The sequence below is a fragment of the Macaca nemestrina genome, chromosome 15, assembly GCF_043159975.1.
Source record: "Macaca nemestrina isolate mMacNem1 chromosome 15, mMacNem.hap1, whole genome shotgun sequence".
In the NCBI taxonomy this organism is placed as follows: domain Eukaryota; kingdom Metazoa; phylum Chordata; class Mammalia; order Primates; family Cercopithecidae; genus Macaca; species Macaca nemestrina.
Window position 1 is genome coordinate 57,448,266 of NC_092139.1, and position 17,365 is coordinate 57,465,630.

The 17,365-nt window shown below is 48.7% G+C and overlaps 1 protein-coding gene across 3 annotated transcripts; it reads right to left on the reverse strand.

The window, feature by feature from the left end:
• Positions 1–5,901: 5,901 nt before the first annotated feature.
• Positions 5,902–13,175, reverse strand: LOC105486750 (cystatin D). Of its 3 annotated transcripts, XM_011749798.2 has the most exons (4): positions 13,039–13,175; positions 12,439–12,708; positions 10,325–10,438; positions 5,902–9,103 (listed from the first exon to the last, which is right to left on the reverse strand). In XM_011749798.2, exons 2-4 carry the CDS (start codon positions 12,670–12,672, stop codon positions 9,020–9,022), a joined length of 432 nt encoding a protein of 143 aa, XP_011748100.2. In that variant the 5' UTR covers positions 12,673–12,708; positions 13,039–13,175; the 3' UTR covers positions 5,902–9,019. The 3 variants fall into 3 exon arrangements, with proteins under 3 accessions (XP_011748100.2, XP_011748101.2, XP_070935846.1); XM_011749799.2 differs by lacking the exon at positions 13,039–13,175 and having other exon boundaries at positions 12,439–12,744; XM_071079745.1 differs by lacking the exon at positions 5,902–9,103 and having other exon boundaries at positions 9,510–10,438.
• Between the last annotated feature and the right edge of the window lie 4,190 nt (positions 13,176–17,365).

Below are 17,365 nucleotides of genomic sequence, written 5' to 3' on the forward strand. Positions count from 1 at the left end.
CAATCTTACCTTCCCATCAAGGTGTGATAGCTCCTACTTGCTCCACAACCTTGCCTTTGAGGCTGTCAGTTATTTTTTCCCCCTCTTATATCCACAAATAACTATTGTTAGCATTTTCTAGTCTCTCTCTCTCTTTATATATCAGGATAATGCCACCTAGATTATTCCTTATCTTTTTTTCTATCTAATATAGTATAATGTTCTTCTATATCAAGAAATACAGATGTGTTGGCTAACATCTCCGCAACGTTCCCCCTGCTCCATCCCCTGGTCATCACCATTCTACTCTCAGCTTCTATAAGTTTGGATTTTTAGATCCCACATATAAATGAGATGATGTAATGTTTGTCTTTCTCTGTCTGGCTTAACATAATGTCCTCCAGGTTCATCTGTGTTGTCACAATTGACAGAATAACACATGACTTTCTCTGTTGCATTTGCCCCAAAGCTCTGAGTGCTGTGTCTTGAACACCCCTTTCAATATTTTGCTCTCTGCTTAAAACTTCTATAGGGCAACCACCCTCGATCTCACTAGTGTGGCTCAAATGCCCTGCTGGGCACAAGGCATTGCCCCCTCCAGCCTGCACTTCCCACACTGAGACCCTCCACAAGGGAATCCTGCAGACCCCTGCCAGACTGTGCCCTCCCAGCCTCCTTTCTAGCCCTCATTCTGAAATGCTTGCTTTGAGCCTCTTCCTCATTCTCACTCCTAGGCCACAGTCTCAGCACAGGTGTCATCACTCACAGGAAGCCCCCTTCCCTCGGACCTCCATCCTCCTAGGCTGGGGCGGGCTCTTCCTTGGTGGTGCCTGGCATGACGGCTGCCCATCCCTGGGGTTGTTGCTGTCTGCAGCCTCCCCAGCACGCAGCACCATGTGAGCACTCAGCACGTGGTGCTTCTCAAAATAGGCTGTGAACTGATGGCCACAACAGGGAATAACCAACAGATTTGTGTGCAGTGTTTATTTTGCATCATCATCACATCCTTTTAATTCTGTAACATATTTTAATATTAGGCATCAGGAGTAATTTTCCAAATATTTTTAATTATTTTGGTTTATTTTTCCACGTGACTTTTAGTATCCTCAAAATTACTATCACATATTTTGAATGGAACACAATTAACTAGAGATTCATTTGAAACAAATTATTATCTTCACTTTATTTGTTCTTCCCATACAAACAAAAGCTCTAGTCATATTTTATCTCTCTTCTCAGTAAATTTTTCTTATTTTTCACAAAGAACTTGCTCATATCTTTAAAAATATTTTATTATGATAAAATATAGATAACATGAACATTGTCATTTTAGCTGTATTTAAGTATTGAGTTTTACATCGTTAAGTATATCACATTGGTGTGCAAACATCCCCATTCTTCAATGAAAGAATTTTTTATCCTCTCAAACTGAAACTTTGTACCCATTAAACATTAACTACCCGTTTCCACTATCCCTTAAGCCCTAGTAACCACCATTCTATTCTAAGTCTCTGTGAATGAGGCCACTGTAGGTAGCTCATATAAGTGGATTACATGGTATTTGTCCTTTTCTTGTCTGATTTATGTTACTTTGCATAATTTCCTCAAAGTTCACTCATATCGTGGCATGTGTCATAATTTCCTTTCTTTATAAGATGGAAGAATATTTCCTTGTATGGGTATATAATAGTTTCTTTATCCATTTGTCTATCAGTGGATATCTGAGTTGCTTCTACTTTTAGGCTATAACGAATAACATTGTTGTGAAAATTCCGAAGAGTATTTTACAAAGAACCTTTCTCTTTAAAAATACTGGTGTCCATTTTCTTGCCTCTAGAGGTGAGATTTTGTTATTCACACATTCCAATTAGTTTTTGCTAGCTTCTAGGAAAACTACTGATGTTTGAATTTTTGCCAGGGATTCAGCCATGTTGCCAAATACCCATCTTGATTTTCATAACATTTAACTTGATTCTTCTGAGCTTTCTAGACACATGAAGAAATCTTCTACAAATAAGAATAATCTTGTCTTTTTGTTTCCCATATTTTTAGCTAACTCAGTAATACACCTCTTTGCATTTGCAGGAGATCATGTCTTAATGTGTCTTTTTATTCCCGGGACTCAGCATCACACAAGGCACCTAAGAGTTGGTTAAGAAGCCCTTGCTGAATAACAATTTGTGCTTCACACAGGGGCACGTGAAATGCTGCCAGGTGTCACCCATCTTATCCCCTTGCTGTATGCATATCTTACTAACCAATGATTACATAACCTAATGCAGGGTTCAGTGTCACTTTTCAAATATACTCTTTCGTTTATTTCTTAAAGTGTCCTGTGCAGTAATGGTAATAATTCTTCCCATTGTACAGATATATTAACTGAGTCTCCTGGAGATTACATCTCTCGCTCTCTCAGTGGTGCTCCCTCCCCCAGTTTCCTGTTTACCAGTGAGACTTCATTCTCTCAGTTTCTGGGAGTGTGGTCACTGATGGCTCACAGCTGAGTCCCTCTGTGGGCATTCATCTGAGTCAAAGGAAGCTGCTTTGTCCAAGTTCATGCCCTTCCTGGAACTTCCTCTTTCAAATAAATGGCTTCTATGAGAATACAAAGGCCTGATTCTTCTGCCCCAGTGTGCTACCACTCTGAGGCCATCCCCATTGCAGAGCTCTCCACAGGCCTGGCTATGGCCTCTGCTGAGCTGCACCCCTGCCTGACTTCTCCCTCTGCCCTGCCCCATGCCCCTGCCTCCCCAGCACACGCCTCAGTGAGCCTCTTGCCCCGGAATCTCCATCTGAGTCTGTTTCCAGGAACCCTAACCAAGAGATGGTGGAGTCAGGACCCACATCACAAACATCCTGCCTTTTAAACTACAGGGGGTGTTAAGTTTGTGACAGTTTGAAACATTTGTGTCTAGGAGATTGGATATCTCCCTTCAACAGATGATCCAAATGTTCTCGCACCTGAGACCTGCTGAAGAAAACCAATGCTTCATCTGGAAAGTTACTTGTTCCCAAAAATCTCTTGCTCAGCTGGGTCTTTTTTCCCCTCTTCATCCCTAGTGAAATGCAAACCAAAGTGTCCATCTGTATTGGACTTGGTAAAATATTTTCACTCATATAATTTTCTTTGATCCATCTGATGAGGAAGGTTGGGCAGGTACCAGAAACCCCTTGTACTCTTAAGTAAATAAGTAGGAGGTAGGTTGAGGATAAGGTGTCAGGTCATGTACTTTTCAGCTTAATTATGTTCTTGTCACACAGTAAGCTTCATTTGTCACCCTGGCTGTGGGACTGACAGTAATGTGTCAGCTCCATCTCTCCTAGGAGCGTCCTGGTTGCAGGTAGCAGGAGTCCTGAGAAACACTGGCCGCCTCTCCCATGACCATGACGACACTGGTTATTTACCAAAGGTCGTGGGGGTGGTGTTCACAGAGTTGGACACCATAGCCCTAGGCATCCTGTCCCACACTACAGCCGGAAAGATGAGGAGTAGGAGCAGGAGGAGGTCACAGGTCATGAGAGGAGGGTGGGGAAGGGAGGAGCAAGAAAGAGAGAGAGAGAGAGATAAAGAGAGAGAGAGAGAGACAGACAGAGAGAACTCTCCTCAGGGGCCTTTCTCTGTTTATCCAGCAGATACTCTCTTAGTAGTAACCTGGCCGAGTGCTTAGCAGTTGTTGGCTGGACTTGAGCTCTATTTCCCCAGGGGTGACGAAGGCTTGGAAGTCCATTGGTCCATTGGTCCATTTCCTGATACTTTCAGTCTTTGCACTCAGGGACAGGCAAGAGGAAGGGAATTGACAATGGCTGGTGAGGTTTCCAGAACAAAGTCCCTTAATATGACAGTTCATCGAGAGCTCGTAGAAACTCCATTGTACTCTGAAGTTTATGAATGTGTTTATGCCGAAATGTGCACACACACACAGCATTTCTACAATTTTCATCAGATTCCTAATGAGATCACTGACTGCGCACCATTTCAATGTGTAAGTATGGGTGCTGAGATGTGAATGGAATGCTCTAAACTTGTGCTGAAATTAAATGCAGACCAACCTCTTCAAACTTGGATGTTTCTTACTTTCAACGTAACTGAGCAGCAGGCTACCTCCTCCTTACATTCAATGGGAGTAGAATACAGGAGAATGAAATAGATCAAGCACTCTAAATCCAGCTGGAGTCCACCTGCTAATTGCAATCATTGTGTCCACAGGAATGGCGAGCTCTTTGCTAGTAAACGCTCCTTAGGGAATGTGAACGAAGATACTCTGTTTTCCCCAGGAGCTCACAGTGTAGCTGAGAGAGAATCTATCCAGAAATAGTCAGTGTCATGAAAACCAAGGAAAAATGTATTGAATACTGAATGACTTTTGCAACTCAGGGGGCAGGGGAAGCCCCTGATGCTGAAAATCAACTCCTGATTCACTCGTAATTAATGTGCTATTAAGCATATGCAGGCATGCCAACCACACCAATAGACATTTAGTCATAGGGTTTGTTAGTTTTTAAAATGCAGACATAGAGAGGTACAATGAAAAACAACCTATATCATCACCCAAATACCCATGGATGACATTTAAAATAATTAGAACATATACACATTGTAATAACATTCAAATGAAACAGAAAAATGCAAAATTCTTCTCCTCTTGCTTTTTCTTCTCCTCTCTTCTCATCCTCTCCCCCTTTCTCTCTCTCTCTTTCCCTCGGATGTGTTTGTATGTATAGATATGTGTTTATGTCTGTGTACATGTCTATATACACACATACACCTGTGTTTAGTTTCGTTTTTGGAAAGAGCTTTGTATTAACATACCATATAGATCTTGTTTTCTATAAAATAATATATTCAAAGTGTATTAAATTTTTTTCATTTTAACACATTTATTGCTATCTAATTCTTTTTAATGATAGCTCCATCATGTGTGTGCATAATTTATTTATTCCCTCTCCAGTCATGTCATCGTTTTGATCATCTGAAGTTTGTGCTATTACCAGGATGCTGCCATCCTACCCACAGGTTTCACTGAGTGCTGGTGACACAATGGATGATGTGAATTCCTAACAGGGATTGGTGTAGGGGGTGGGCATGTGACCCAGCCCTAGCCAATGAGACTGCAGGGGTGGTGAGCCAGGGAGGAGCCTCCTCACATTTAGGAAGTAGGTGTGGAACAGAGGCTCTTCCCAAGGCTCTTTCTGCCTCTGGATGTTGGTGTTGATGATGTGATGTCTGGAGCTGTTGCAACCACCTTGCTACTGCCTCACCCAGGGGCTTCTTATCATGAGGGTACAGCATTCTCTTTGCATTCAAGACATTTTTAATTAGGGACTTAGTTTACATGTGGCTGAAAGCCTCTCAGCAGGTCCCAAGGCCTCTGCGGTTTCTTCTGCATGGTTTCTCCTTCCCTCACCTCTTCTTCACGTCTCCTTCTACTTTTGTGGCTGGTGGATTTGTCTCCTCCCTCACATCCCCCTTTGCCCACTCACTATGCAAGAATACTAGAGTCTGCCCATATGTGTGTGAGTGGCACAGACAGGAGGGACGGGGCTGACGTCCCTCCCCTCTATCCTGATGACCCTCCCAGCTGCAGGCAACAGGGATGTAAAACTGTGACCAACAGGTGAGATGACTTGAAGAGATACTTCTTCCAGGACCAACTCCTGCACGTTCAATGAGCACATCAACATAGCACATCATGATACATTTGCACAATTTTGAAGCTCACCACACAACAGTGACCATTTAAAACTGCTGTGTTACTGAGCATTGTTAATACAAAGAGTCTTTAAGATCGTCAATCTTATGTCTAGAAAATTTAGACAGCACTAAAATCTTAGAGCTCACATATGAAAGGAAACTGCAAGAGGCTTTTCCGAATTTGACAACAATCAGGAAATATTGCCTGATATTACCAATATGAGTTTTGAAGCAGAAAAAGGATGTTATGAACCATTAAGTTCACAAATCATCAAGCTGTTAGTGGAAAGACTGGTTTATCTTTCTGCTGTATTTATAAAAGTTCTGTTACAAATTCAATGTCTTATGATGAGGCAAATAGTGATTCATTAGCTGAATATGGAAACATAGGGAGAAAATATTACAGAGTTGTGTCAACTAGTTAATTAAATAAAAACATTATATGAGAGTAAAAATCGTGTGGATTAAGGAAGGGCAAATCTGCCCTTACATCTGCAGGGTGGATGGATGGACTGACGGGGTCAAAGCCAGTGGCATGAACAGGAAACCATGTTTCTCTCAAGCTGCAGCTTTGAAATGTCAAGCAATCTCTTCCTTGGCTGACAGCTGCTTTCTGACTCAATGGAAGACCTTGTTCTCTAGCGTCAGGGCTGTCAGAATCTTTGCTGATGACTGAGAAGAACATCCCACTGCTTGGAGGATCTGGGTCCATCTTTACACAGAAGCACAGAACTACAGAGAAGGGGTTTCTGGACGGAACGTTCCATATCTGCCTGAACCTTATGGGTTCTGAGGATGTTGGAGGAGCTGGATGCACTTTGCAGTCCACACCTGACCCTGGCTCCTTTACACAGAGGCCTGCCATGCTCTGAGTGCATCAATCCAGCCTCAAAATCCCTTCCTCCAATCCCGTGATAACCATTTTTCCCTTGTTTGTTGAGTCATCTGAGGATCCTTGTTGTGACTTTATTCCCTTATTGCAGTAACCCAATAGTGAGTGTGTTGACTACAGTACTGATTTTGGTGGCTGATTGCACTAGGATGTCTGTTATGTTCCGGATTTTGTGGGTGTTTGCAGTGTATCTCAGTGTTTTAAAAAGTGAGTATTTTTGCCATAATTTATTTTCTTTTCCTAAATAAACATTAACTTTTGTGCTTTCTTTTGTATTGCTAATATTGCTCTATTTTTCATACAGAAATCCCCCATGTTGTATGAGCCTCAGGCCCTGCAGCAGCTGCTCTGCCTGTGGTCATGTAGAGCGTCCACCTGCCCAAGGAAAGACTGTGCTGTCTCGTGCTTCCCAGGCCTCCGATCCACTCACCCCTCCTTCCAGAGTGATTTCTCTATGCTGGATGAGGGATTTCCAATCTCTGCCGTTTCCATCTTTTACCTATGATCTGATGCATGATTTTTTCTGAAGGAACTCCTAGAAGACACTTAACATGACCTGATCAGGAACCGTCTTTACCCTCTTCCAAGGACACAGCCCAGTGCCCAGCAGATGGACCTGTTCATTCTCAGCTTCCCCACATCCTGCTCTGCTCCTAGGGAGCAGACACTCAGGGAAAATGTGGGGGGAGCCCTGTGCAGAGCTCCAACATCACACCATCTTCCCCAAGGTAGAGAGAATTGTGTCAGAAAGGGACTGTTTTTCAAAAAATCAGCTGTTCATTGTGTGCCTGGATGGTGGCCTTTGGTTAAAAAACGCTTCGTCCACATGGAAAATTATGAGCGCCTCCCTGCAGGGAAGACTTTGCCCCCAGCCACAACATCTGTGCACCTGCTGCTCTGCCCTCGGCCCCTCTCTCCCAGTAGAAGCCTGAATCACTAAGTGCACCGGCCGCTGAGAGCATGAGGCCCAGATTTGACTCCCCCTCTCATGGCTGCCTGGGCACTGCTTCACTTCCCACATCACACACTCTGTTAAATCCCATGGGGGTGGAGAGCAAATGGAAGCAGATGCTGCCCATGCTCCCTGCCAGACCATTCTCCTCCTGGCTTCCTAGGTGCGGCACAGTGGGTGCTGGCCTCAGGGCTGTTTCAACAGCTTCCCCTTTGTCATTTCCCCCTCAGTGTTCATGGCAGCCACCCTTGGTCAATGCAGCTCTGAGTGGGGAAGGCATTTCAGAGCCTTGGACCAGAGGTACCTCCTGTCCTGAGGGCTGCACCCCCTTCTCTCTGAACTAAAATAGCAAAGAGAAGGACCGTGTGGGCTTGGGGCCATGTGACTTAGGACTGTAGCCTCCTGCTAGAGGCACAAATATCTACTATTCTATGAATGATGCTGACACTAAGATTGTTTTTATTAATTGAAACATCCTCCTTGGAAAACAGTCCACTACATGCCAGTCCCATTTGTGTTTTAACTTCTCTAACCCTAATATTAAGTTTGACATGAGGACTTTTTAAAACTTTAAGTCCAGAGAATGGGCTGGTGGGTGTGAATTGACAAAACCACCCAGCTTGGGGCACACCCTCCCAGGATGGATGACAGCAGGCGCTGCTTTCTCTGGGTGATCTTGCTTGTCTTTGGTCTGGTTGGCATTACTCCCAATCAGTTACACACACCTACACACACTTTTGGACTTTGTTTCCGTATGGGGCCTAAAGTCTCTTGTGGAAAGAAGCAGACATCGTTCGCTATTTAGTGTCTAGGGGATTTGATGAGAGAAGCTCAGTCCCTGGAGTCTGCTCAACTCTGCAAGCACAGATGGAATCTACGGCCTGGTGAGCTCCACCAAGGCCTGGCCCCTGCCTGTGGACACAACCAGCCCCCTCCTCCTGGTCTGACCAGGAGCTCAGGCCAAACCAGCAGCCCAGCTTCTGGGGCCAGTAGCCTGGGCACTCTGCTCTCCCTGACCCCCTCACCAGGGGCTGCTGCAGTTGAAGGCCTGGGTTCCCAGCACCTGGCTGCTGTCTCCCTGCTCTGAGACTCAGGTCTCCTAAAGCACCTGCTCCCCTGACAGCCTTACTGTGGCCACGTCAATTCCTAGATACTCCTCTGATCTCCACACCAGCAGGACAAGGAGGCTTCATAGGGAACTTTAGAAACCCTGCCTGTGAGCACGTCCCCAGACAGCCAAGAACTGAGGGAGGTGATGCTACTGTTTAATTGCAGGAGTTGGGAGAGTGTGCACTGCACACTGGGGCTATGAGAAGCAAGAAGGAAGGAGCAAGGGCAGAGCTCCCTGCTGAGCAACAAAGGCCTCCTGTCGCCTTCTCTCTCTGTCTCCTGGTGCAGGCACATGAGAAGATCTCCCCCAGGGCGGGGCCCACCAGTCCAGGGGTGGGAGCACTACAGGGGTGGGGGTAGGAGGTGGTCAGTGTGGCTGGCCTTGCACAGACCCCTAGACTTTCCGGCACTTGTAGTTCAGAATGGAAATTTTATTCTCCTGGGAAACTTCATTGATCTGGAAAGAGCAGAACTCTTCCTGTGAAAGGAAAGAGAGGGAGAAAATGAGTGTGCGTTACAGTTAAAGCCAAAGATACCCAGGAATGGGGCATCAGAATGGGGGTGAGAATGGATGGAGATGAGACACTGCCCCCTGACTCCGACCCACCCCTGCCAAGTTCCAGGGCACTGAACCCAACTGGGCAGTGACTATTCCATCGCCCCTCCCAAGGCTCCAAGTCACCAGGTGGCATTGGGCCCCCACCCCAGCCTGCAGGATTCCTGTCCCAGCACAGCCCTGTGAGGAGCAGCCTGTGCAACGCCTCGGGAGCCCCAGGGGTGCAGGGCAGGGGGAGGCGGCTCACTTCCCCCAGCTCCTTCCACCCCCAGCACCCAGGCCAGCACTAAGAGGGGCCAGAGGGAAGAACCCAGGGAACTGGAAATTGCAACTGAAAGTGCCCGAGCTGGTGAGGAGATGACAAGGAGAGTGTGGCTCTGCCCTGAGCTGAGACCTCAGAAGAAATCATGTGTTCTTGGAGAGGCTGGTGTTGGGTGAGCTGGGGCAGGTCCAGGGCTTCTCAGCCAACAGGCATTTAATTCCCTCTAATCTGCTCAGAGTGACTGTGGCTACAGGTAGGTGCCTGAGGCTGGGATTAGACAGAGCCTCTTCTTTCTGACCAGAACCCAGCCCAGCACCTGCTTCCTCCAGTCCAATAGGCAACTCCCCAAAGCAGGCAGAGTTGACCTCCCAGTAACCATTACCAAGTTAAAGTCTTCCTAGCAAATCAAATTCATCACCCCTCTCCACACCACTCCATCTGCACACACAAAGGCATCTATATAAACTCACACCAACCCTCACCTACCCGAATCTATGCATGAACCCACATACTCCTTCACACATCCACACACGTGCACACACACTCCTGTGCACCTTCCTCATGTATGCACACATATGCACCTTTCCACATGCATACCCATGTGTGTATACCATCCCACACATACATTCATGCACACACAAAACTCCATATGCACACACACACATTCATTCACTTCACAATACACATCTGCACATGTATGCCAAGCACACATGCGTCTTCCCATACACATGAACACATCCTTGCATACATGGCTTTACAAGTGTCTGCACACATGCACACATGCCTTCCAAAGCATGTACAGGAGTACAGGTGCACGCACACGCACACACACACATACTGCTCTGCAGTTCTTGATGCCCCGACCCACATCAGGCACATACCTCTTTCAGTTCTGGCTGGTCATTGAAGGGGCAGTTGTCCAAGTTGGGTTGGGACTTGGTGCATGTGGTTCGACCAAACTTCACATTAAAGTAGTAGTTCACCCCACCCACGACCTACACGCGTGGAAGAGCAGGAAGCAGGGACAGCATGCTGTCAGTTTCATGCACACACAGGCACTTCCCTGTGACTGAGTCACTGGGCTTGTCTGGGGCTTGATGCTGCCCGCACTGTTATCCAAAAGGCACACAAGCCACCTTCTCCTACTGACTGGCTGGCAGGGGTACTGTGTTTATATAGTATGTGCAGATGGAATGGTGTGGACAGGGGTGAGGGCCCAAGAACCAAGGAACTGGAAATTGCAACTCAAAGTGCCCGAGCTGGTGAGGAGATGACAAGGAAAGTGTGGCTCTGCCCTGAGCCGAGACCTCAGAAGAAATCCTGTGTTCTTGGAGAGGCTGGTGTCGGGTGAGCTGGGGCAGGTCCAGGGCTTCTCAGCCAACAGGCATTTAATTCCCTCTAATCTGCTCAGAGTGGCTGTGGCAAGCAAGCTGTCTCATGCAGCCCAGTAGGAGGAGAAACAGGGGCAGGGCAGGTGGAAGCCAGGGCCTAAAACCCCCTTTGTTGGACTTAAGAACAGAAGGCACAGCTCTGGGGAGCCAGCCAGGTGGGACAAAGAAACAGTCCTGGTGCCAGGCTTGCAGGGCAGGGACTAAACACCAAGTAAATGCTCCTTCCCACAGCAAATAATTAACTGAATTCTGCTACCTGATGATGAAATTTCAGCTAACTTCCAGCGCCTGGCATTCAGTCCACAGAGCATCTCATTCCCATCATTTAAGCCAGAGGTATTTTTCCTCATTTATCAGGAGGAATGAGATGCTCACATGCATTGATGTTTTAGGCCAATAAACATTGCTTCCCACATGCCTCCGTTCCAGGTGTGATTTTGGAGGCAGTAGTTCTCAAATGAGTCACACACCTGCATGTCTTACAGCTGCAACTTCAGAAGAGAACTGAATGCTCTCCCTGCACAGTGCCACTCCCAGACATGACTTGTCAGACAGTGGAGAAGCATGGGATGAGGAACCCTGGGATGAGGGTGCTAGACCTCGCCATGTGGAACCACACACAAGTCCTGCAGAAAAACGTACAAGCCCTGTGATCCCTCCGGTGTCAGTCGGCTCCTCTGTAAAACAGGCTCCAGGGCCCAACGATCTACATCATTCTGTGCTTCACTCCAAGTGAGTGTCACACTTAAGAGGGAGGTGCAGGCCAGCAGGGACCATGACACTAGGGAGTGCCCCTCATGTGCAGGGAGAAGGCTGCAGGAGGAGAAATAGGGCTGGTCTGGACTCCTCTGACTTTCCAAGAGAAGATAGAGGAGCTCTAAGGGCTGGCGGCCCATACAGCCCTGTGGTCACTGTGTCACTGTTTGCTGCTCTGTCATGGGACACAGGTCAAGCTGGGCTTGGTTGCTTGCTGAAGCTCTCTCCCTCCAGATTCAATCACCCCCTCCGCTCTGCTGGGTGACTGCTGTCTGTCCTCATCTGGCTGAGGTCTAACACTGCATCAGCTGGCAGAGGCAGGGGCAGGCATGCTCCACTTCAGCAGGAACCCAGCGGTTCTGGGCTGTAGGGGGTGGTCAGCTGGCCTGAGGGTGGAGGCCGCTAGCCCTAAGGGGCTGTGCCCAGGGGCGTGACTTGGGAGGGAAGCAGGGCTCTGCTGGACAAGGAGCCAGGCTCTGGTGTGGCCTCTGTAGAGAGGACTCAGGGAGGAGGATGAGCCTCATGGCCTGGATCTCATCCTGAACAGCACCAAGCCCACCCAGAGTCAGCAGAGTCTTCACCCACACCTGCTGGACCCTAGGAAATGGCACGGTCACGGCACAGACACAGTGGCTGCTGCAGATTAAAAGAGGCGGAGGGGATGGGACAGGGCTGAACTGCACTCATGGCCCGGGAATGTCCTAGGGCATGAAGGCCATCAGCAGACAGTCAGGGAAAGCTGAATGAGCCTGAGGTTTAGATAATGTTGATTTGCTGAGAATGATCCCAGGGGTGGGACAACACACCCAGCTGGGACTCAGGATCCCCCGGGTGGTGGCAGCACCTACCTGCTGGTAGGCAGCCATCACCTGCAGGGGACGGCTGTAGTACTCATCCTTACTGATGTCCTTATTATACTCTCTGATGGTGAAGTTCAGGACGCGCTGCACACTCTTGTCATTGAGGTCTGCAGCATGGATATCGCCTGACGAGGTCTTTCTAGATTGGGCCGAGGCACTCCTGGCCAGGACCACCATCAAGGCAGTCAGCAGCAGCAGTAGGGCACGCATAGGCCAGGCCATGGTCTACTGGGACACAGAGCAAGGAGCTGGATCTCCCTGAGAGCAAAGAAGCACGAGGTTGAGGCAGGAAGCCCAGGCCAGAGGGCAGCTGTGCATTTATCCTACTTGGGTACCCCCAACCCCACCTGCTCCCTGACCCCGCCCCTGGCTCCTCCTCCTCTTTCTACCCCTCCTCTCTGTCTCCATCTCCCTTTCCACCCCCAACCACCTCTCTCCCTCCCTAAGTTCCCTTTGCTCCTCCCACGCCTCCTCCTCCTCCTCCTTCTCCTCCTCCTCCTCCTCTTCCTCCTGCTCCCGACTCCTGTCCTGACTGCAACCTCCCCCCAGCCCTGCCCCTTTTCTCCAGTGCTGGAAAGCTTGGCTCACCCTGGATTCCAGAGAGGTGACACTGCTGCCTGGGCTGTGAAATGCTGTGACCGCCTATTTCCTCATAAAGTGAGAAATACAGGGCTTGGCCTCCTAAAGTCTTCAGATGTCAGGGACACCCAGGAGCACGTGGTCACGGTCTGGGAATTCTTGGAGCAGGGAGCTGTTTCAGAAGCTCCGAGGTGACCTTGTCCATGCCCTGTTCTGGGGAACTTCTTTGCCAAACATAAAGTAACTAACCTTTGGGAAAAGGTCACTGGGTTCTCTTTTCATAACTCCTCATTATTCAATAAACAAACCTGTCGCCAGCTTCCCCCTGCACCAGGCAGTCTGGGCAATGGAGCCACGGACATGACCTTGCAGAGCTGCCATCCAACAGAGATGTGACGGAAACCCAGGAGAAATTTAAAACTTTCTAGGAGACACATTTGAAAAAGTTAAAAGACACAGCTGAAAGTAATTTTGGTATTTCTACTTTAACTTAATATATCCAAAATACTTTCAACACATCAGAACTATTCTTAAGGAGCTAGTTTACATTATTTGGTGTATGTGTAATGTCTTGAAGTTCCCTGTGTATTTTTTACAGTTAGATCAAGTGTCATTTTGGATTGGCCCCTTTTCAAGTGCCCAGTGGCCACAAGTGGCTGCTGGTGGCTGTGGTACTGCATAGCCCAGCCCCTTAGGGTGTGTGGGAGGATGGGGGAGTGGTGATCAATAATTTAGAGCTCTTGGAGGACATGTGAGCAGGGAAGGGAATGACCTGGAGTCTCATGGTAACTGTGGGTTGGGCCGGGTGGAAGGTGCAGGGAGACCCCTGGCAGCCAGTGGAGGTGTTGGGAGAGGGAGCAGCAGCTGCGGGATGAAAGTGGGAGCCCAAGAGCCTCTCTTGCTCCTCCCCTCTGGGAGACATGGTGCCGGCGCTGGTCCTCTGTGCCCGGAAAACTCATGTAATATTTTAAAAATCACTTTGAATGAGGTAGAATTTACATACAATAAAATGCCTAATTGTATGTGCCCAATCTGGGGGATTTCATAAATGCATACACCTGTGTTACCACTTTGTCCAGACCTGTGACATCTGCCTTGCCCCGGATAGTGTCCTCCTGCGTCTGCAGCTCACCCTCATGCCTACCCTGGCAGCCCCTATCCAGCCCTGTAGACTCCTTTGTCACCAGTCCTTGAGCTTCCCAGGAATGGAGTCCCGCAGAGCGAGTCCAGGTGTGTCTTCAACCTTTGCTCAGCATGGCTTTCCAGAGGCCCCCATTGCTTCATTGCCAGGATTGTGAGTGCTGCTTCTTCCCAGACTGAGAGGACCTGATCAACTGGGTGCCCTGTTGGCTGACAAAGCCCCCAGCTTGGGATGCTGTGGGCCTGGGCTGGAAAGTGACTCCAGGAGTGGGGAGGGTGGAAGGAGGCTCTGAACAGACAGCTGCTCCCTTTGTTCTCTCAACCCCACCCTCCACACCTGAAGGTGACCCTGTGGCAAATGCCCTTATGGCGAAGTGGCAGCTTGGCCAGAAACACCAGGAAACCCTGGGCCATTGCAGGGCACCCAGAGGACTCTCCTGGAAGTGGTGGAGGTGAGAGTAAGCCAGGGTCAGCCCAGACCTGCTGTAATCCTGGGGCTCAGCCATGGCTGGGGCTGGATTAGCAGGAACCCGGCAGTGGGAAAAATATTACTCATAGGTGCTCATGTTCAGTATTAGGACAGGGGACCTTGTTAGCCAAGGCCCAGTGACCATCTCACCCTGCTGTGAGTCCAGCATCAGAAAAGCCATGCAGCCCAGCAGATACAGCAGGGATGGTGCTTACTGCTGGGTGAGGGAGGGATGGTCTTCAAACAGGGCTGCACACATGCCTCCTAGTTAGACAGGACATGGGGAGAGATTCCCAGAGAGGGAAAGAGAGGGCAGCCCCTGGCCAGGTGCTTGTGAGCAGAATGGTCATCTCCCAAGTGTGGGAGTTGGGTCTCCTCTGTGGCTCCCACCTTCCCTGACCACTGGGGCTCGAGTTTCAGGAGGATGTGTTGTACAGAGGGTAAGCTGAAATACACACAAATATCTCCCATCTTTTGTCATTAGGAAGGAGGTGCAGGTCATCCACATAACAGGCATATGATGGTGGGTGGAGTGTGGGGTGGGAGCTGGAGTGCTGGCCTATTTCCTGTATGTGATGCCACCAATGGTGGTCATCCGCTGTCAGGACTCGAGCTATAGGTGGGGTCAACAGGCCTGATACAGTGACCACTCTAATCTTTGTGGATCAGACCCCCGCGTAGGGCACTCTCAGGAGCTACAAGAGATGCATCCAGTGTGGGTGATGGTAAGTGGAAGGTTAGGGTAGATGGACAGTTGCTCCAGCTGCTGGGTGACTTTGGAAAAATCTTTAGCCTTCTCTATGTGTCATGCATATGGAAAGGTGAGCTGCTTTGTAAATGGGAGTGTCTGGTGGGTCAAAACCAGCAAGATAAGTTTGATTCTGCAGTGACATTTAAGTGTGGTCAAAATTTATAGTAGTCCAGTGGTTTGGCAGGCCTGTACAGCTACTCTTGAGGCTGAGGCAGGAAGATCTCTTGAGCCCAGGTGTTCCAGACCACACTGCGACACAGTGAGATCCTGTTTCAAAAAAAAAAAAAAAAAAAAAGACGGAGCCTTAGTTCCTATAGTTTACAGCTCCAAGGACGGGCTGGCAGGGACCCAGAGAGAAACAATGGACTCAGGACCAAGCCTGGGGCCTCCAGCACCCTTGTAATCTGGGGGAGTCCAGCTGCCCAGGAGGGGGCATGTTTCCCTTCTGCCAGGGGATGAAAGAGAAAGCCGTGTTCTCCCAGGCTGCGTGTGTAACTTGATCCTATGATTGAATTAGTGGAGTGAGAAATTAGGTGAGTGACAGAAGTCCTCTATAATAAATAAGCAATAAAGGGGAACACTAAACAATATTATAACCAATAAATACCTAAAGACATAAACATCACCTAAAGTGCAAGTGGTTAAATCAAGTTGGCCAAGAGTTGAGATCTGCACATCTGGGTTTTGAGCAATTAACAGTCAGTGTCTACGGTAGGAGCTGAGACTGAGCAGCCATGGGATTTGGTGGCTTCTCAAAGGGGAAGCCCAGAATCCTTCTTTATGGAGTGCTGGGAGTTCTCTGGGGTCAAGCTTGTCCCTTACACATGCCTTTCCTCCTTACCCTTCCCTGCTCCCAGCTGTGGGGGACCTGAGATGCTCCTGGACCAGTGGCCGCCATTGGTAGGCATCTGGGCTCCGATGGGGATGAGGCCACGTTATTATGAACTGTGGTGCTCGCTGGGAAGCACGTCCAAAGCCCTGCAGGAAAAGGGAGTGCAGAGCCCAGGATCTGAGGTCTGGTAGTTTGGCGCTTTATGGGCGGAAAGAGAATCCTTGGGAAGTTTCCGCTCAGGAATCAATGTGTAAACAGCGCTTAGGATTTTAGATTACAATGTTACTATTTATTTTCTCAAGGAGTACATTCTTCTGAGCAGAGCCAGTGGCTAGAGAACCACAGCCGAGTGGAGAGGACAGGGAGAGGGCCCTGGGAACTCAGGCTGCTTGCTGGTGCCCCGGGGACTTACCCCAACGTCCTGGTCACAGCCTGCAGGGGCCTGGCCCAGAAGAAACCAGATGGCTCTGAGGGGAGAGCAATCCTCTTGGCATCTCTGGGTGGTCAGAGTTTCCTTTCTAATCCCCATTAAGATCACCGCTGGGACTTCCCTGTCACTGTTTGTGTAACCTTTAGCAGAGTGCAGTGGCTATGGAGAGTGGTTCCTGTTCCTGCCTGGAATCCTGTGAAACTCAATCAGTGGGTGCTGGAGCTGGAGCCAGAGGCCATCAGGGCAGCCCTGCTAGCTCCTGTGGCCCTGCCTGCCCTCTCCTCCTGTCACAGAGGGGCTGGATCCAGTGACAAGACTTTCTCTAATGAACCTTTAAGGCTCCTCTGAGCCTTCTTCTCCACTAGGCCTCAACCTTGGTCTCCAGCTCCTACCTGCCAGCTCTGCATTGCCCAGTTTTAGGAAAGAATCCTGCTATGTCATTTTAGGGAGAATCCTGCTGTCCTTGGGACCTGATCACCCTTGACATCTGATCAGGTTCCTCACGCCTCACCTTTGATGTCTAAGGCTGTGTCCTGCCTTTAGCAAGAATCCTGTCTGGTCGGTTTATCCAGAAACCCCTACCTTTGATGGCTCTGCTTAGTAATTTTTTCTTCACCAGCTTCCACACCCTGCTCCTTGGTTATAAATCCGCACGTGCTCTTTTTATATTTGGACTTGAGCTCACTCTGTCTTGTTGTGAGAATGTTGACCCCA